Source organism: Lathamus discolor, chromosome 1, assembly GCF_037157495.1.
Source record: "Lathamus discolor isolate bLatDis1 chromosome 1, bLatDis1.hap1, whole genome shotgun sequence".
NCBI lineage: Eukaryota > Metazoa > Chordata > Aves > Psittaciformes > Psittacidae > Lathamus > Lathamus discolor.
The window spans coordinates 55,458,543-55,479,934 of record NC_088884.1 but is presented as its reverse complement, the minus strand read 5'-3'; the positions used below and the strand labels follow the sequence as shown (position 1 = coordinate 55,479,934).

At 43.7% G+C, this 21,392-nt stretch overlaps 1 protein-coding gene across 1 annotated transcript; it reads right to left on the bottom strand.

The window, feature by feature from the left end:
* Positions 1-342: 342 nt before the first annotated feature.
* Positions 343-21,075, bottom strand: CD9 (CD9 molecule). The gene is made up of 8 exons (XM_065672096.1): positions 20,902-21,075; positions 9,193-9,295; positions 6,448-6,545; positions 5,200-5,274; positions 4,166-4,258; positions 3,452-3,541; positions 1,389-1,472; positions 343-684 (listed from the first exon to the last, which is right to left on the bottom strand). Exons 1-8 carry the CDS (start codon positions 20,965-20,967, stop codon positions 619-621), a joined length of 675 nt encoding a protein of 224 aa, XP_065528168.1. The 5' UTR covers positions 20,968-21,075; the 3' UTR covers positions 343-618.
* Positions 21,076-21,392: the final 317 nt, after the last annotated feature.

Below are 21,392 nucleotides of genomic sequence, written 5' to 3'. Positions count from 1 at the left end.
AAGTATGCACTGCATGCATATCACCACTGCAAGTCATCCTTTTGCCACCCTGCATGAATATAACAGCAAAAGTGTTAAGGCAGTAACATTTCAGGTATTTGATTAAGAGCTACTTTTGTTCACACACACCAAGGAAAGGAAAATGACACCTTCCCAGACATGCTCTGACAGTCTTCCATTCCTTGGAATTCCCTTGAAATATGGCATTGGCATAGGAGTCATTTCCTGCTTTCTACTAAAGCCCTAGTGATTTATCACTTGACACATTATGCAAGTTCAACTCCATGCCACACATCAAATAATGATTAATAAGCATAGTAAAACCTCATCACCCCCAAAACACACAATACATCTTATTCTTTATTAAGTATCAAATTGTCTCCAACATAAATTACATCCAAATTATGTAAGTTTCAAGAAAGTCAGATATTTTATGTACAATATTTGTCTCGAGTCAGATATATCTTTATCATTTTAACCTATAACAAAAAGCAAACCTACATCAGTACCAAATAAAGCATTAAAAAGGTAACAAATATATAACTTTTTAGAAATGCTTTCAGAACACTAAAGTTAATGACAGATTTTATAGTGCAGCAGTCTTGGGTTTTTAAGCTCTTAAACCATTTCTCTGTTTCTGCGGATAGCACAGCAGAGAACCATACTGAATATCATGCCGAAAATCTGTAAAGAAAACAACCATATTAGAAACTGGGGGACCAAAGCGCATTCTTCTGTCAACATGGGGACAGGCATAACCTCTGGGCTGGGAAAAGTAGCTATGTTAAGACACTATTCTGCAATTCGTGTCCCTTCTCTCTTCCTCTCCACCCTCAAATTTCACTCCTCATGAATCCCCTTCATGCTCAGTACTTCAAAATAAACAGCTATAAACCACTATCTCCTAAGAAGTCTTTGATCATCCCAGCAGATTCACATCCATGTCATACTTTCCTCCAGAGAAGTCAAACAAAAATGTTTTCATTTTCTTACTAGCACTGTTATTTCAGTTCTCTAGCAGAGCCTTAATAGTTCTAAAAGGAGAACAAAAAAGGCAAGGATTCCCAAGAGATATTAGGATTAAGTGGGCTGGCAACATGACCAATACATCTTCACCCTGTATTTATACACACACATGCACTACTGATAATTTCACCATTACTAAAACTACAAGGAGGCAGATCTTAATCCAAAGTAGAAGCCAGGAGGTCCAAGACACTCAACCCTCTGTGCTGCCTCAGGGCCCTGCAGTACACACCCCAGTCCTGCTGGTACTTGTCATTACTGGAATGGGCTTGTAGGCTGCCATGTCAGGCACTGTTCAACAGACTTGTGCTGCAAGTATCCTTTGGCCACACAGCTACCCTTTAAATAACCTGAAAACTCACCATTATTATAGCAATGCCCAGGCCAACTGCTCCAATCACATTCAATTTTGAATTGAAGACATCATCAATGGCAGCAGGGCACGACTGAAAAGAAACAGACCATTCATTAGTGTTTCATACATACAGGAGGGTCATTCCCACTTGCTTGTTTGAGCTCAAGCCTGCCAACTGATGCTACACCTTCAACCAAGTCTGCTTGCATTAGAGATGAAGCTTTCAAAAACTGCTCTGAACTGGCCTTTATTTCCACACAGAATCAACTAGATTGGAAAAGACCTTCAAGATCAAGTCCAACCATTACCCGAGGACCACCAAGGCCACCACTAAACCATATCACTGAGGGCCTCATCTACATGGTTTGTGAACACTTCCAGGAACAGCGACTCCACCACTGCCCTGGGCAGCCTGTTCCAATGCCTGAGCACTCTCTCGGTGAAGGAATTTTCTCTTAAAGAGCCAGGGATGTTACAACACAAACTGGAGAAGTAACTCTAATCTTCAAGTACCTACGCCTCTTGACTGTGCCTTGGCTACAGCAGGATTCCCTTGATCAGGTAGATCAGGACCAACACCAGTTGTACTGGAATTGGCTTATTACTACTGGCTGTCATCATTTAAGTTGCTGTATTGCTCAGCCCTTCCTGAAACAGACTGAAGCCACTCTTGATATTTCCAATTGCTGTTGTAATTTTCCAGACATGGTAATGACAGGATTTTTTGAAGTGCATGCATACATGCTAAGCTGTGGGTAGTTTCATAGAGATGCCAGTTTGAAGCTCCTAGCACAATGAATTACCACTGCAACTAGAAAAGTCAAGTACAGTCATTTCCCCAGCAAAGACATATGGTAGCCAAGGAAAATGGCAAGGAACTTTTACAAAGGTCTACATCTTTACAAGCCTGGTAGCTGGTCAAAGTCTCATCCCAGCTCCTGTCCTACTTACTCCAGCAGCAGGCTACAGTGAGCTGCCAAGAGCTTTTCTCTTAGTTGTCCCTTATACAGTCCAGAAAGAAAGACTGAATAAAGTATTAAAGGAATATACTGGTGAGAATTACTCAGTTAAATCAGAATGTCAATACGGCAGTGCTTCGTAGAGGCACACAGATGAGCCACACCATTACATCCCTTTAATCTCACAGTCTATACGCTGTTTTTCTACAGTTGAGACTAGGCCATAAACAAACCACAAGATAAAGCCTACAGATGAAATTTAAGCACACTTAGCAGAATAAAGCCAAGCAATAAAACTGCATGCTGTCTCAGCTACTTCCACATAAGCTAACTCATAGCAGATTGTATTGACAAGACTAAAAATACAGTCTAAATACAGATTTGAAGTGTTTCATGTGGTCATTTGAAGGCACAAAATCATCAGCAGCAAAAGGAATAACGCAAGTAATATGAAAAAACAAATTAAGTCATTAACTTGAATTCCTGCATCATAAGAAACTTATTTCTACAGGAAGACTCATACAGGCTGTCCTGGAGCATGAAGTAAAAGCAACAAGTAAGAAAGAGGAAAAGGGGTAGTTAGGAACTATACAAGATGCCACAGACAGCTATGGCATACAGGCACCTTTGCAGCAATTATTTCAACAGGGGAATCATAATAGGGAATTGGCTTACACAGTGACATACTCAACAGGCCACCAGTGCATTACCCTTCCTTTTCCCCTTCAGACCTGCTCCCACCTCATGTTCCCTAACCAAGAAGGGAGGCAACCACTCCCATTCAGCACGAGGAGGTTGCTGTGGCCAATAGGAGCAGCTGGAAGGAGAGCTTTCTATCCCTTTTTTTTTTGTAAAGTCTTATGCTGTCCATCCCTCTAGCAAGCCCAATGACACACAGACCATGCACTTCCTGTGCGAGTTCAGATTTCCTGCTGATTCTGCTTGTTCTTTCCATAGTAACAGTATGTTGATTTTCCACAACCAGACTGAATATAGACACAAGTTGCTAAGTGCGATATGGGTATTTCCCCAAGGACTAGAAGGGTTTACTCAGAAACATGTTTCTCATTCTACTCATTGGCAGAACTGTTGAAGTTAAGTCATGCTTTACCACTACAGAAAGCGACTCAAGCATGGTCTTCTTTGGGCAGGTGTCCATGAACTGCTGCTCCAGAACTCCTGTAAGACCACAGCAGTCTAGCTACAAGAGAAAACAGGAAGAAAACCAGGTTAAATAATCCTTATTTTTGCTCTGCATTTGGAGAAAAATTACATCAGGTTATCACAGATCTTAAGCAAATTTGCTCAGAAGTCCTGCAATGTCCTGCCCCCACACCTTCTTCCCTCCTGTTCCCAGCTACTAAGGCAGAGAAAAATGACTGCTACTGCTGAACCCAGGGCGGTAATATAAGCCTAATTTTAAAAAGCCCTTATTGCTTAAAAGGAAAAGATTATGAAAGGAAGAGCTAGATCTCAAAGCACAGACACATTTTGGTTACAGCCTGTACCTCTTACAAAGATGAGCTCTTCATAGAGATGCAGGTATGCATACTACGGTGCCTCTAGATCAGTACCCATAGATCTAGAGCTTAGCATCTTGCTTCTGAGTCTTAGGAAAGCAAGAACTAGTTCTATGCATTTCAGAGGTTCAAAGGGACAAAAAGGCATACTGAATTCACCGGCACTACACAAATACCTCTCCAGTTTGTTACTAATACAAATTGGTTTCTAGTTAGTTCAGTACTAGACATGTAAAGGGACTAGATGACAAAACAGTGTTAAAAAGCTGCATTACTATCTAGTTTAAGTATAACCATGTACTTACAGCTAACTGAAATGCTTTCAGGGTCTCTCTGGCAGGTGCTTGAGATCTCTTTTCATAGGTTTCCATGTAGAACTCCTTTAACTCTTCAATAACCTAAAGGACAGTAAAGAGTTGTGGTGTACTACTATCGTACCTTAGTATTAATTATGGAAAACTCATTTTAAGTCAGTCATTAACAATTCTGCAACCTGCAACACCCATCCATTTGAGATGTAGAAACAGAAGGTGGACAGGATTTCTCACCCAGAACAGGTTAGCCTAACTGGTATACACCCTAGAAACCACACCTAAACAGGTAAAGATTCATTTTTCCTTCTAAAGCTCTGAGGTTCTATGAGTGAAAACACCAAATCTTTGCTCACTGGTTACATAAAGATATTCCCTATTCATTTTTGTACCCCAGAAGTTGCTATATTTCCCTCCTGTATAATGTAGCAGAAAAGCAACCCTGATCACCAAGCAGCTTACTTTGAAACACGATAATCTTGTCTCCTTGCAAGGAGACAGCCCAAACCAGTTATGTTTTAGCTGAGGAAACATTCAGCCCCTATCTGCTCTAGCTCATACCTAGAAATGGTAAAGTTTCAGTGATGGCCTGCTTCACTTCACAGCTTAACCAGGTACTGCCTGAAGTTCATTTCTAGCATGCAACACTGTCTTGGATTGTGACTTCTCAGATACAGACTCATTATTAAAAAGCAGAGTTTATTTCCCTGTATTGCTTTGCTACAGTGAGTCTTCTTCCTCTCCCCCAAATTCCCTGGGTAATCAGGATTTGACTAGTAGAAGTTTCAGTACGGAGCTAATTTTATGTGGGCACAGTTACAGAATTACAGAATGGCTGGGGTCAGAAAAACCTTTAAAGATCACCTACTCTAGACCCCCACCATGGGCAGCAGCATCTTTCACTAGGCCAGGTTGCTCAAAGCCCCATCCGGACTGACTATGAACACTACCAGAGATGAAGCATCCACAGCTTCTTTGGGCAACCTGTTCCAGCATCCCACCACCCTGCCAACTTCACAGCAACCTACCTTTTCTTTGTTTGCAAATCCCCAGATTGCAGCAGCAATTTCAAGGGCAAAAATCACAAAAAGGAAGAGGAAGAACTAGAAAAGAAAGATCACATTATTAAGACCACAGCACCACAAAAGAGCATCATACACATATACTACAAGCTTGTCCAGTCCCCAGGTGTCCACCATTGCAGGAACCCTCACTTAATCAGGTTCCAGGTGGAGGTCTGAAACATTGGTAAGACTAGGAAAGAAGCCACATTGCTCTGGGTCAGCACTTCTTCCCAGGAGCATCAGAACACCTGGCAGTGTTTCCCAAGCAGAAGTCCTCCTTTTTGATCAGTGTTAATTAAAGCCAATCATTTGTTAACTCAGACTTTGAAGTTGCTCAGGTCACTCAGACACATCAACAGCTGACACCAATTCTTTTCTCTGGTTTGTCACTCCTATTGCTTTAGGAGTCATTGCCTAGGAGCTTTCCATCAACTCCGAAAGAGCTAATAGTTACTACTTTTTTTGTGTATCCCATAAAATAGAAATAAGTGTCTGCTCTACATTTAATTGACTACCAGGTCCAAAACACAAGGCACTTTAAAGATATGGTCAGAATTACAAAGGGCTAGAGACATAAATTTGCAAGAAATATATGAAATCAACTTCTTCCATGACACAAAAGGGAAATTGTTTGTTCACCAGCTATGGTAGTAGTCTTTTATTAACTACATCTGGTTATTTGGATGAGTAGTTCCACAAGTGTACAGATGTGCATGAACCCAGTAAGCTCTACTGTCCCCTCCAGTCTGAAAACAATGAGGTTGCTCTCCAGTAACTGGTTTGCAGAGCAGTTGTCAACTGGAAGAGCACATCCTGTGATTATAAACAGTAGAGGCTTGTTTCAAGGATCAAATACCACAGTTCTGGTCTCAAACATAACACAGCCTTCAGAGTTCAGGGCAAACTGTTTAATTAGCTTTACTCTTATCAATATCTTCATCCTGTATCCACACATACTCCTAGTCTTCATACTTCAGTGTCTGAATACATTACTAACTCCTGAGGTCATCCTGTATTCAAACACAACAGGGACATTTGGATTGAGGGTCAGAAATGGAAACTATATTTAACACTTTAGTGTTATGTAAGTGACCAGGAGTTTAAACACTGTGGAGCCAAAACAACCAGCATCTACTGCCCATTAACTGCACAGTAATGTTTTCCTTTCCTCACTATGCTACTAAAAATTTAAACATTACTCTGAGCACTTACCAGGCCAAGCATACACTGAGATTCCTGCAACGCACCACAGCATCCCAAGAAACCAACCAGCATCATAAGTGCACCAGCTCCAATAAGAATGTAAACACCTAGGGAGGACAAAACCAGACACATATACAGGCTAACTGAGACCTCAGCAGCAACATACAAGATTAGCTGCTCCACAAAAAACATTTGTGATTTTTGACAAGGCTTAAGGTTTTTACTGAGGTTTTCCAAGCAAAAAAACCCAAACAACCCAAACCAGGGGGCCATGCTTCATTTCCAAAGCAAACATCAGCACTTACAGATGAGTAAAAACTCATCAATAAATAAAAACTTGAACTTCCAACAATTAATGTGTACCACCACTGCAGTTTCACAGGTTTTAGACAATGGGCAGGATAAAGCCATCTAAGACAAGCTGTAAGACATTTTAAAACTGGCTTAGAGCCAGAGTTATTAAGATCTTCAGATGAAGATTATGTTACAGTTAGAGACAGCTGGAACTAGTGATATCAACAGAGACTTCTTGAAGCATGCCACCTCTAGGAGAATGGTTATTAAAAGGCATTATAATCATCTGCCATAAGCTTTTAAATGTTTTCTACCCTGCTTCTCCATCAGGAAACATTGAATTGCTCCACCAGTTATGGTGGTAAAAATCTACACTCAACAGCCTCTAAACTACAAACTGTTTTCTGCCTTTGCAAAAGCAGATACTTCTTCAAACCATTATCAAGTGGCTGACCATGTAGACTACTCTGCCCTGAATTTAGGTAGTGTGTTGGATAGAGGGCAACCATTTCTGGGCTGAGAGACCTCATTTATGCCAAATCTTCTCCTCCTAGGGTTGGGAGCTGCCAGCTTAAGCATTACAGCTGCAAGGTGGTGACAGCAGCAAGATGTAGTGAGCAAAACAACTCCCAAAGGATGGCAAGAGACTATTACTGGAGTGGTGAAACACAAGACAAAGAATTAGCACAACGCATGTTAAATCAGTATGACATTTCTATCAATATAGACAGAAATACAATTCTGGCCTTCAGAGACCCAATCAATACTATTTAAAGAAAGCCATACGTAAGCATTTGCAAACAATATTTTCTAGATGCAAACCAGTAAGATTAGCTGCCAAAGTAAACACCTGCTTAAATGTATGTAGGGGATTAAGGGTGACATTTCTTATCAGCAGGAAATTCCAGCTCCAAGTTTTTTTACCCCAGCTTAAACATTTTCCATTTTGAAAAGAAGAGACTATCAGAACCTCTTATTTCAGTAGTATACAAAGCTTTTGCGGCAACTTGCTTTGTAACTAGGTACAAATTGGCAGATTCTTTCAATTTCCCATTGTGAACTGCAGTCGGTGACTACTCCCAGAAAGATATGTTAAAACAGTAATTCCTATTAAAGTTTTTTTAAAACTCACTTTAGCCTACAGCTAGTGCAAGTAGGTTTCACTGGCTGCATTGAGCCAGTAGCTTAAATATCACATCATAAAACTTTTATGTTTTTAGGAGGTGAAAGAGTTGTTTTACAGTACCCAAAATAAGACTTCTTAAATATTCAGCTCAATTGCCAAGTTTAGATTTCTGCTCCTTTTCCAAAGAACAGTTAAAAGCATCTGGAAATCTTCCTGGCAGCTGCAGGAAGAACCCAGTTTGCTACCATGCCAGCATATCAAGGGTGAAATACAAGTTCTCACAGTTAAGCTGCCTGCTGTGGCTTCTTCATGAAGTCACAGAAGCATTTCAATAATCCCAACCTAACCACCCTACGGACAGCCAAATGATGCCATATAGGACATGGCAAATCCAGGTGCTACAGGGATGCAAAATATATATGTACAAGATTTGTCCAAATCAAAGACAACACACATACATAAGGTACATATTTGGATTTGCTTTCTTCCCAATTGTTAGAGGTCTTCAAACACAGCTACTCAGTTGCAGCAAAAGGGGCTGAGCACCTACAGGTAGCAACCACCAAAGCAGCATGTATTCCTCTGCCCAAGCCTAAAAGTGAATGTAGAGATCAAAACTTTACACTTAGGATAAGGTCTGATTCAGTTAGGAATTCTTAGAACATAATAGCAAGCTGAACATACGTGTTTGTTCCTTACTTAGTAATCCTGCAAAATAGAATACATCAAGGAATAACTTCCACCTAGTCTAACTGAAGCTACATTGATTTAGGCTGCCTACCATAGTTGCTATTTTAGTGCATCCTTTCCATTATATTCAATATACATTGGCATACATAGGGCTGTAAGAGACAATATGTTCCTCCTGAGAGATGAAGTGATAGAGTTGTGGTTTTAGGTAGCTCAGGTTGGAGAGGAAAAAATTAGTTACTGATACCATCTGTGACTACTCAGTTTACATCAAAACTTTGCTGACTCACTGTGAGAAGCATCAAGAAGAGACATCTTCCGTGTTTAGCAGGAGTCCCTGGGATTACAACACACTTACCAACAGCACCCAAAGAGGAACTGCAGGGTTTAAGCTGGGAAAAAGCTGAAGTGATATACAACACAAAGAGCCAAGGAACCACTAGCATGATGCTGATGCTGTCTGCACAAGAGCTCACAAGAATGGCTGGCCCCCTGCACCAGCCAGAGGAAGCTGCTCTGCACGCTGCTGAGGCTATTCAGGGCTGATATGTCTTTAGCCTTCAAGGAAGGCTAAGGTTTCTAAGCAACTTGGAAATCAGGGTGCAAAAGTGCAATCTATCACCCCAAGCCATCTCCCAGCTTACCTGTATAAAATGTTGTGTTGTTGGATTCCAGTTCAAAGATGCTTTTGGTCTGCGAATCAAATCGAAGCCATAGTCCAATTGCAAGAACTGCTGTCCCTGCAAGCTGTAAGAACAAGTAAGTCATGTTAAATAATACATGTTAAATAATACAAATTATGTTAAATAATACAAATGTTAAATAATACAAATACATTCACTTCTGCATTAGTAACATCCGAAGTAAACACAGGATACAGCTCTTATTTAAAGAGGTGGTGACAAAGAACCAGCATAAAAGGACAAGGATACCAAAACAAGAACAAACTTAGTTCCTGACAGAAGGCATCTTGTTGACAGAGGCATTTATATATTAAACTACAATGTCACATGAGAACAATACCATTCTTATTCTTTACTGAAAACGCCTGAGGTTTATCCAACTGCCAAGTGTCAGCATTTCCAATATGCTCTCCACCCACTGTTTTATTCTGGGTGACTGCAATGACACTGCATGGCTTTGTAATCTTAAATCTTCACACTGAAGGACAAGCGGATCAGAAGAAAACCCACCATGCAAGGCCAGATAAGTTTTAGCATGTTAAACAGACTGGTAAGAGTTCAGTGTACTACAGCAAAGAGTTTAGAAAGAGTGGTCTTTCTTGCAAAACAGGACAAAACCAATCCAGTAAGTTACCACACTAACAGGAAGAGGGAAAATACAGGCTGCTGAAATAGGAACATTGCTGTGTGCTGATCTGGAACAACACAATCAAATTTTAGATAATATCTAGTTTTATTTTATTATCATCTCTGCCTGTGTGTCTCCAGGTTCCTCTTAACATCGGTGCCTGTGTTTGCAGCAAGTCATTGTGTGTATAAATTAGTTTCTGGATGAAATATCTGGAAGAAGGTATTGGAGAAGTGTTGCAGGAAAGAAGGGATTGCACTCGGGTAAGGTGAACACCAAGAGTTTGCTTTGAACAGACTGAATCCTTCCAGTTTTAAAAGGAAAACGCCTAGGGTTGTCTTGCAGGCAAAAGAGAAGCCAGGGCAAACTAGAAAGTTTGAGTGTGCTTCTCAGCACACTTCTGTCCTTTGAAGACCATTCAACTATCAAAAAACCTCTACAAAAGCAAGATGAGGGGAAACACCATGCATTACAGCAGACATTTAAAATTTAAACTTGAGAGTAAGCAAAAAGCTTCATAAGTACAGAGCTTTGGTTAGGCAAAGCATTTATGAAGAGAAAAATCCAAAGCCTTCTCCAGTAAGTTCCTTCAAGAAGGAAACAACATTCTTGATTTACCTCCAAGACACTGGAAAGTGTTTACTAATGTCAGTATTGATAATATGGAAAGGCATTCCCACAGAAAGCACCCATCGAGTATACTCCTTCCACACCAAGCCCAACTCCCTCAACCATGGGAGCCCTTTCTCACTATTGTGAGAGTATCACATTCAAGGATGGACACAGATTTGCTGCCCATGGCTGTGTTGTCTAACCTCCTAAGCTTGTTTACCAAATAAAACCATAGGGAGAGCTTTAGAGATTCACACAGCACAAGGGGCTAAGCAAGAGTTTAAGGAAAGGTAAATCCCTTGTAGCTTCTCAGCAGAAAGGGTCCCAACTGAAGTGCTAAAGGGCTCAGGTATCAGTGAAGAAAAGCAATAGGCCAGCTGCACCAGAAAAACCAGCATTTCTTGTGTGGCAGGCACCCAACTCCCAAGCCTGCCTCAAAGAGGAGCTGCAGGGTTCTAGCTGGGAAAAAGATGAAGTGATACACCATGCAGAAAGAGCCAAACCCAGAAGTTTCCAGGCCCATGCAAAAGCACTTTGTTGGTGTCACAGGTGTGTAGGTGCAGGCTTACTCACAAAGCACACAGCAAGAACAAAGCCTGCATATACCTGACACTTTCCTTGTTAGGGCTGCGCTGACAAAACAATGTTAAATTATGCTGAAGAACCTCAGGAGCACACAGTATGTCACAACAGCATTATTTCAATTTACTGTACCACAGCAGTACCCCAGGGGAAGGGAGAGGTGTAGCAGGGAGACTGGCAGAGGAAAGGGTTGCTGCTCTACCTGCACTCACTGCTACACCATCACTTATAAAAGCCTCTCCAATCTCATCTCAGTTCATTGCCCCTGTTCAGAAACCAGAAGTGCTTAGTGATGGAAAAAACACCCTCATGCACTGTTTCTAGCCTACTGCTAAGTTGCCCAATATTAAATAATATTCTGCTTGAGACTCACTTTCCTGGCTCAAGCACTCTTCAGCTTTCATAGGCATCCAGATCAGCAGCACTAGAAGAAACCTGCAGTCCCTGCTTGTTGTGCTAGGAACTCATGAATTGCAAAGCCAGAAGCCTGAGCACATGCAGCTGTCTGCTCCTACCTGTGCTTGTGGCTTGACAAGCCTAAGTGTTCAAACAGAGAGCTCATGGGCAACACTGCCCATTGAGCACAGCACAGCAAGGGGACTGCAAATCTAAACCCCAGAGCTGATCCCCCAGCAGACCTTTAAGGCCAGAGTTTTCAAACTGAGAAGAAAATCTAAGCTATGTTACAACCATGCAGATAATCTTACAAGTCTCAGCCTTCTACTTTGCTTGATGACCTCTTCTAAAAGCAAACTGGGAGAGATCACATACCTAATATCATTCCTTTCAAAAAACCAAACAACTTTGGGTGGTGGTGGGGGAAAGGTTAAGTGGCATGTTTTCCCCTTAGGAAAGCAGCCAATCTGTGAAAAAGTTAAGATGACCACAAGGAGGCCAGAGACTTAAAAGATCATATAACGGCAATAGTGCCAGGGATCTGCTCCACATCACTAAAAAATGGTAGGGTTAAAGTGATGATTCTGTCCATCATGGACTAGGGGAAAAAAGCAGGTCCTTCTTGCAAGAAGTGACTTTTTGTCCCTGGGGAAAGCACACTTGTGTTCTCAGTACATGCTCTCCTTACCCACAATGACCACTGCACTAAAAAAAAAAAAGGCACTTTTAAAGCAGGAGGCAAAAAAGTAATTTGAAGCCTCAAGTTTCCATCAAAACAACAAGAGACCAGGGCACCAACACCAGCATCAGAGGAAGAAGCACTGCCCCATGGGCACCACTGCAATTGGCAGCATCTCAGACCAATCTGATACAGCAGAGGCTGGTATGCAGCCACCTCTCTCCTCACCCAGGCTGGGCCAGTAGCTTTTGGCAGCTTTGTCACAGCAGTTTTGGTAGCTGTGGTTTTTCTCCCCAGGAAAGGGGGGGTTGCAAGCTCCCCTGCCCAGGTTGCATGGAACCATATCCACTGAAGAGCTGGTTACTGGGTTTTTAACCCAAGTGTTTTCTCAATCTAACAGATCAGATGACCTGTTTTGTCATAGGAGTTGGGTAATACAGGATATTAGTAAGATCTATCCTGTGCTGAAAGAAATTTAACAGAAAAATAAAACTGTTTTCCTGAAACTTACACTTTGTGCGCAAACCCCTACAAAACTAGGGAAACAGCAGGTTTGTGTGCTTATGAAATATAAAGCAGTACATTTCTGTAGTACCAAGTACAGGAAAGGGAAGTCTGAAGGTAGAGGGTTTTACCAATCTGACTAAAACATGAAGGGTACTACTCACTCCCTGTATTGTAAGAGTTTGTGGCAGTGATTTTCCTGCATGTCCTGGCACAAGTATGCTACCAACATCTGTGCTCCAGCTAAGGAGGCTTCCTTGTGTTTCCCCCAACCACTAACAAAGCACCTTAGAGCTCCCAGCAAATTTCTGCTTGACTTCATTATAGAATAGACACATAACAGACATAAGCCAAGCAAAGATAAAAAGTACCTGGTCATTCCTCCTCTAGTCTGATGGAGACTCCTAGTTGCTTTTTGCATCACAGGCAAACATGACCCCTTGCCTCACAGGCTCTACCCCTGCATGCATCTTTCTGCCTGCTGTGACAGCAAAAAAAAAAAAAAAAGCTTTTCTTGACCTTTGTTTCTTACATAGCCTTGCACCTTCTCTAATAAGCCTCTTGTGCAGGATACCTTCTCCCACCTATTCAGGCTCCCCACACTGACAAGTACCTTCTCCAAAGTCAGCCCTTGCCATATCCCCCTTCCAAATTACATGTTTTTTCCTCTGATCATATTTAAGGATGTGTCCCATTATTTATCTTTAATACCCTGCTTTCTTTTACCCTTCTGTGACAAGAGATAACTGACAAAGGATCAGTTCACTGCAGAGGGCAGTCACTATATACTTGAGAAACAACCTGTCCATTCTGGAGGCAGAAGCGATATAGACCACTCTGCCTTCCTCCCATCACCATACTTACCGACTTCAGCATCAACTTGGAGCATTCAGTGCTGAGGCACGCTATCAAGCAATTCCCACTGCATTTTTTCCTCCTTTTACACCTGAATTTCACAGATATGATCTCCTAGCAGAGGGCTTGCACAGGAATAATTAGATTTTATGATAGTGGTGTAAACACACATCAAAAGACTGTGCTTTTCAAACAAATTCCAATCTTTGTTAGCATATCCCATGATACAGCAGTGCATGACAGTACTCTGGAAAGCTGGAAGGCTTATTCTGGGTTTAACCACTATTTTGCAAGGACCATTTTGTACAGTTCCTTCCGACTTTATCACCTTGACCCATCCTGACAAAGGACAAGCCCCTGGCAAGTACCTCACTTGCTGCAGACACCTTACAGCACACTACAGAAGAACCACCTCTCAAGGGGCTCAAGGTCCAGGCAGTTATCTAGCCCTTAGAGCTAGCAGATAAAGCTTTGAAAGGGGTGTGTCCCCTCAGCATCCACCAGGTTACCTTCAACAGCATGTAGGCAGCAACAGGGAAGAAATGAGACACTGCAATAACTGCTGATACATAGATCAAAGCATGTAGAGAAAAGGCCTTTGTAAGGAAACCATGGATTCTATTTCAGTACATATTAGGTGAAGCTTATATCCAACTTCTAACAAGTTTATGGCATTACCTCTAGCAGAAGGCAAGTCAGTGTGTGGAAATATGACAGTTTGTAAAAAAAATTACTACTACTTTCAGTCCTGTCAGCTCAGCACTGCATCTATCAATACCGTTATTGATTCCTTCTTGAAAAGGATATGTCAGGCTCCATGTGATTGCTCCTTACACAAGTTTTACGCAGGGCGTGGCAAAAGTACACAAAAAAAAAAGCCACTATCTTCCCTTCTTCTCATAAACTAGTAAAAACAGTTAGCTAAAATCTGACTCAGATCTTCTGCATCCGACAGACAACTAACTTTTTCCTGACTGACCAAGACTGGATTAACTAAACCAGGGCCAGATATATAATGCTGCAAAACACATGAGCAAAGAAACTCAGAACATTACAAGCAGAACTGTCCATTTGTCCTGATACTTGCTGGTACTCTATAAATAAAACACTATAAAAAGTACAGATGAGGCTCAACATCAATCTAAACCCTTCAATTACAGGATTAGTGTTACCCACTAACAGCACAGGTTTTCAAACTTCTTTAAAAAAGCTTTCCTAACAGATGTGTAGTGAGTGCTAGCAGTTATGTAAGAAATTGCAGCTATTCCCAAGCTCCTTTAAAAGAACAGATTGGAAAAGAAAGATTTTCTTTCTGCTTAAACTAGTTTCAAGAATGTTGTGGCAAAGTTAATGTCACAGCATTAATTGAAATAAAATGGTGCTCCAGTACAGTAGGAGCAGCATTACAGAATTCCTGAACCACAGCCAGGCCTAGTGCCCATTTCATACAAGTTCCTATTCAGAAGCCAGTCTACTATATTTGCAATTTAAATTGCAAATAGGAGGTAGGACTGCTAGAACTCCAAGTACAAGTAGCTTCACATCAGGTTTCTCAAGGCAACATTCTCCAACTCCATTCCTGACTTCACAGCACTTAAGAGTTAAAACACAGTGCTGAGCCCAAGCAGCATTTTGATTCATACACACTGCAGTCAGCAAGTAAATTGGTTGATTACAGAAAACAAAAACTAATTTGTTTCTTTCATATGTGTCCAATTATACACACACATGCATATTCCCCTATCCATCCTGCAAGTCCTCTTCACTTGAGGAAGGAAGACCCTCTGCAGCAGTCAGAGGACCAACCTGCTACTGGCTGTTCTGGTGCAACATGAGCAGATGAGATTATGGCTCAGAACAAAGTCACTGGTTATCTTCAAGTTACAGAAGGAAAAGAGCCCTCCAGGCCTAATCTTGGTAATCTTACTTTAGCAGGCACTCCCTTAGACAAATGCATTTGTTTATGTAGCAGAAAACACTCTGAAGAGTGGAGTGCCAAGACAAGACAGTTACCTTGTAAAGTAAAGGAGCAAGAAAATAATTGCCGTAACACTCAACATGAACTCTGATTGCATGGTACAACACTTCTCTGCCTCTAATACATTAAATTATAAATATTAGCAGCAGATGCCTGTGTTCTACAAAATTCACAAGGGGAAAAACACGGCATTTAAGTTTAATGATGCAAGCCCTTGCTTTTGTTCAGCAGCAGAAAGCCAGTGGGAGAACACGCAGGCACATGCTCCGTATGTGTGGCCATGATAGGCGCCTGCCCGACATGCACTGAGCTGCTCAGAAGCCAGTAGTATTTATTAGGAAAAGACTGTCACCAGGGCCAACAAGCCTGAGCAAACCCTGCAAGTTAAGGGAGCTCAGCCACAGGTAATCACTCATCACACTGCTCAAGGTAATCAAGCACACACACTAAGGTTGTTCAAGACCACTCCACTGCTTGGGTTTGAGGCACATAACATGACTTTTCCATTGACTTCTTGCCAAGCTTGAGACAGCCTGGTAGATAAAAAAAAACCCTTAAATCTTTGTATTAGTTCTGTACCAACCTCAACACCTCCCTCCCCCACTCCAAATCAGCCCCAGAACCTTCAAAGACCTGAACTGGTACAGCTTTCATTACAGACCACACCAAATCAAAGATGCCAGGGCCAGCACTAGCAACACAAGACCTGTATGCAAACCCAGATGAGACTATACCAACCCTGACAAAAACCGCACAACAGGAGCTAGGAGCCTGGCGTCTGCAGCAATAGTTGAACCAACAGGAAAACGCTGCCACCCCTTCTTCCCACATCTCAGAGGAGACTGGATCCCCTTACTGATCTATTCAAGCACATTAGTAAAAACCATTCCTTACAAATGCAACGGTTAGCCAGACTTTATAAACATTTGTAGCAGCCATCCATGAGCACCCTCCCTCTTCCAATCAGGCCACAGGCACATTCTAACCAAAGCTCTAGAATCCCAAAAGTTTCAGAGGATGCCATACGAGCTAGATACATGCCTGGCCTGGCCTTACCAACTGGAGAAAAAGTAATCAGGCTGGTTATGATCACAGTCTAGCACAGTATCTACAAGGGGCCTCCTCAGGAAGGGTTATCGAAAGGCAGACAGTAGCATTTCCCAGGACTAGCCTCCCTGTTCACATGCTGGGCACTAAACAGGTTGTGCAGAAACACAGTACTTTAAAAGAAGAAAAATTAACATAAGACTGCTGCACAATATGTTAGCCAGGTATGCTTTGAACCACATGCTCCACAACATCTGCTGGGTATAAAGCACAACCACTGTCCCAACAGCTATACCCTTTTATCCTGAAACTTCCTCTTTACAGACTTAACACCTCTCAGTTCTTACCAACTTTTTCAATACAGTCAGGTCCTACCTGGCCACTTGTGATCCTACAGACCTCTAGCACGTTTTCATCATTTCCATACGGAAGAATCCCAATTCACTCACAGTTCCTGATAGCAAAAACCCTCCTCTTTTCCAAAAATCACCAAGCTCTACAACATTCCCTTCAAGGTAGACAGAAGACCATAGCAGCCCATAGCATTGCAGGACATCAGCACACCATGGATTTTATGCAGTGGCATCACCTTCCCTCTTCTCTGTGTCTTTTACTTGTGAAGCAGTTTTCCTCTTGCCACTGAACACTCAGGGGGTGCTTTTGTGAATTCATCACAGACCCTCTTCTCCCAAATCATCATTGCTCTGTTGAAGAAGCTGCCCCTGAGCCAACTGTTTCACAACTCCAAGCTGCTTACTACTCATGCTAACACACATTACTCTATGCCTACCTGTGGCATATGTCACATAGCCTGTTACATTAGCATGCATCCATCTTCAGCACAGCTGCACAAGCACCAAAGTGTTACTTCACATGCTTGTCCAGACTAGGTGGGACTGCACTAACCACTACTCGGTTCACTCCTCCATGCCAGCTCTGCTACTTCTCTCCACTGCAACAGATCTTCACCTCATCTCAACCCTGCTTCTGCTCACTGAGCATTTCATCCCCACCATGATCTTACTCCAGAACTGCCGAGTCTTTTTTAGGAGCTCTGTGATTTCCAGGAGACACTGAACAAGTGAACTAACATCAACCAGCCCCTGCCTCTAAGATGCAGGCTTTTAAAGACTTTAACAGCTTCATGAAGGCCAGCTGCCCCACAGAGTAGCCGTTCTCTCTTCTCCAATATCACAGCTCCATGTGTACATCAACTTTTTAAAGAATCTTCTCCTCTGCCTCTTCCAGAAGCACCATGTATGCCGCTCTCTACATACACCAGAATATTATAAAACAAAACCCAGCCTCAAATTCACTGCATTCCAGCCCTCCAGCACCGAGGTGGGTGGTGAGCAAAGGTTTTACCTAATCACAAGGCATTTATAGTTCTGAAGTAATTGTTGCGTGTGACCCTGCAAAGATGTTAATCAGCATTTGCTGTTGTTGTTTCACCACCTTTTCATCAAAAGGTCAGTTCAAGCTTATGAGAGATTCAGAATCAAAGGTAGGTTATGGCACAAAACTTCCCCAAGGTATTCCCCAAGCACTGCCAGCAAGGGGAAGTCCCACAGAACATCACTTCCCCACACGTACACCTGGACTGATCACTGCCTCTAAGGATCTCTCCGGGAAGATCCCTGGTCCTCATGTGTCTGAAGAGAGATATTTTAGTTGGGTTTGCTTCTGCAAGTTATTCCCCTAAAGCTTTCCTTTGGCTAGCTTTATCTTTGTATTTGACACACCAGTATTTATCAGCCTTTATCTCCTTCTCTTGGGCACAGCTTCAACTTTCTCAGAGTTTCCAAATTCTTGTTTTTATACCAAGTTGTTTCACACTTTCTGCTTCCTCTCACTCTTCCCAAGTCACAGATGGAGGCAAATACAAGCATGCAGTCTACAAATACCTGCAGGTTTGTTGCAGACTATTTAAATTCCTCACTTGTCCTTTCAGGGCAGCTTATTTTAAAAAGGAGATACCATTTAAGCTTCATCACAGCTTCACAGGACCTTTTAGAGTCTCTTGTTCCAAAAGGTGCATTAAATCGAACTACATTACCATCACCATTCCCAAGTAGTGTGTGGACAATAGGACCCCACACCCATGGACTACTCAGAAGCAAGCAAAAGCTTTTTTTGGGGAGTGGGTTCCCAAGGCCAAGAGCCAGTCACTGACTGTGCTTTGAATTTTAGGTTCAGAATTGCACTCAGGCACACCACTTCTGCTTAATTTCCATTACTTATTAGACTTTTCACATCTCCCATGACATGTAAGAAACATTAAAGCCTTTGTATTAGGGTTGCTCCTGCCCTCTAGTGCTGCCCACCCCAAGACAGTCTTTTTACACTGTTCGCCAAGGCCTAACAATCTGAAATAGCCCAAGATATTGCTACTTTATTCCTCTATAGAGCATATGAGGTTCACTAACACCATACTCTAAACTCCCTTCAGCAGTTTTGTTAGGGCACAAACATATGTAGTGAGCCATGAAAGTCAAGGACTAATCCAGCTAGTCTACAAACACCTCTGGCTAACCCAAGCTGCTTGCATTTACTGCCTCTTGGTGCTTCCTGCCACTTGTTGGGATACTCATAGGGAAAGAAGCATCCAGGGATCCTTATAGGGAAAGGAGCATCCATCTCCTTTTAATTCTTTATTTTCTTACTTTTCCTTCTCCCACAACCTACACAGCTCTGAGAAGGCCACTTGAAAAGCATCACCCTCATGGCTGCTCCGGGCATCAGCTCTACTCAGGGCAGCTGTACCAGCCTACATGTGGTATGGCCCCATTCCCCACCACCATTCTTCCTCCCTTCCACCCTCTTGACAGGTCAAGCCTACATCCACCACACTTACTGGGCACTCAAAGGTGCAAGTAAAGCTTCTGAGCTTTATCACCATGACACCCCCAGGCAACAGGTACCTCCTGAGCTACATAATGTGCCCTGCTCTCAGACATGGGCTCCAGACAAAGTGGCAATGCTCACATTAAGAGCATCTTTGAGGCAATGCCACAGCAATAGCTCTTGTGCTGTAACATAGTTTGTAAAAAGTTTGGAGCTTTAAGAAGAAATATAAAAGACCAGAAAGCAAGCCATATTTCCTATGGTTTGAACAAGAAGTTTAGCACCTCCCTGACCCAGAGGTTTCAGCCAGGGCACTGTTAGGCTTTTCATTTTACTAGTTATAACCTTCTGAATATACCTCCCCCTCAACCCTCCTGGTGAGTCTCAGGTGGCAATGCATGCTTTCCTGTACCCTTGTAAAGTTCCTCTGCATAACCTCCCTCAACTGCATCCCAGTTTCATTTCCTTACTTTGCTGAAAGCCATTTTTGAGTGATCACAAGTATTTTTTCTGTTCGCATTGCGCCTTCCGGCCATCCCATGCGCAATATTCTAACTGACTCCAGAAGAGGTTTTTTTCTTTCCACAGCTCCAACTTCATTTCTCCACATCAGACGGTAAGAAAGAGTCACACGGCCATTTCTTCGCTGTAGCGGACGCCCAAGAGAAAATCCATTGTTCGAACCTCGCACTTCACACCTGCTGTATTAGGCACATCCTTGTGTACTTTTCCATAAGGCAGAAGATGCCAAATTCAGACATCTACACTCCAAGTGCTTGAGAAGCACCTCTCAGTTAAGCTATGCTTTCTGACAGAGCCTGGCAAACAAGAGATAGTCTTGCGGAAAACTGCCCCAGCGATATGAGTCCTACTCCCAGGGGTAGTGTGCTCCTACAGATTAAACTACTTCAGGATTTTCTTTACAAGACGCTGCCTGGGAGATAGGAGGCAGAAGCCACAGCTCCAGCCGAGGCTCCTAGTAAGATGGGCTCACACACAGCGACCGCAAGCGCTGTAACTTGCGAAGAACCGGCTTCCCGACCGCGTTTACAGCCGTCGTGCCGGAAAGGACCAGGGAGAAACAAGCACAACCCGCAAAGAGTTTCAGGGCGAGCGCCGCGTGTACTGCTGGGGGGGAGCGCTACCCCCCCGCACACGTTAAGAGCCAGGGCACACACCTGCGTTACCTAATCGCGGTCCTACCCCCACATGCACAAACACAGCAAGTAACCGGACAACATAAAAACCCGTCCGCACCGGCGGGGCCGGCCAGGGGAGAGACACACCGAGCCGCCGCCCTACTCGCGTATCGCGGCCACGCCGGGGAAACCCCCGCAACAAGAGGGAGAGAGGTGGGGTAGAAGGGCCGTGCACCCATCCCTCTTCCCCCGGCAACCAGGAAAGTAAGGGAAGAGGTGAACCCAAACAACGAAAAGCTCCAACCAAACCAGCGCTCCCAGCGCCTCGTCCTTCCCCCGCCCCGCTCCCCTCCAGCTCCCTCCCGGACAGCCCCGCCGCGCCCCAGTCCGGGAGCGAGCTCCTCACCCAGAAGATGAAGTTGAATCCGAAGAGCAGGTACTTGATGCACTTGGTGCCTCCCTTGACAGGCATAGCGGCGGCGTGCAGCACCAGGGCCGGCAGCGGCAATACGCACCCCGCCCGGAACCACTCCTTAAATCCGTCTCTGCCCAGGTTTGTCCCGGGCTCCCCCCGCCCCGCGGCTGCCCGGCCCCCTGCCCGGCGCTCTCCCCGCCCCGCAGCGGCCGCCCATCGACCTGCCCCCGCCGCCGCCCGCACCTGCTGCCGCCGCGCCCCGCCCCGCCCCGGGAGCGGCCGCCTCCCGGCGCTGCCTGCCCGCTGAAGGGTGGGGGGGCCCTCGGGGGGTCCTGTACCCGCGGCGCAGCCGCCGTCCCGGGGAGGTGGCTCGGTGCCGCAACGGGCGGGTGTGCGCGCCCGTGGGAGGTGGTGGGTTGCGGCTCTGGGTGCTGTAAGCACGCAATTGTTCGGCCTGGAGAAGAGGGGGCTCCGGGGAGACC

Coding starts and splice junctions, on each gene's coding strand:
- CD9 (XM_065672096.1), bottom strand. CDS start 20,967: ATGCCTGTCAAGGGAGGCACCAAGTGCATCAAGTACCTGCTCTTCGGA. Junction 4,259..5,199: donor GATTTGCAAACAAAGAAAAG/GTAGGTTGCTGT, acceptor ACTGTCCTTTAG/GTTATTGAAGAGTTAAAGGA. Junction 3,542..4,165: donor TGAAAGCATTTCAGTTAGCT/GTAAGTACATGG, acceptor TTTCTCTTGTAG/CTAGACTGCTGTGGTCTTAC.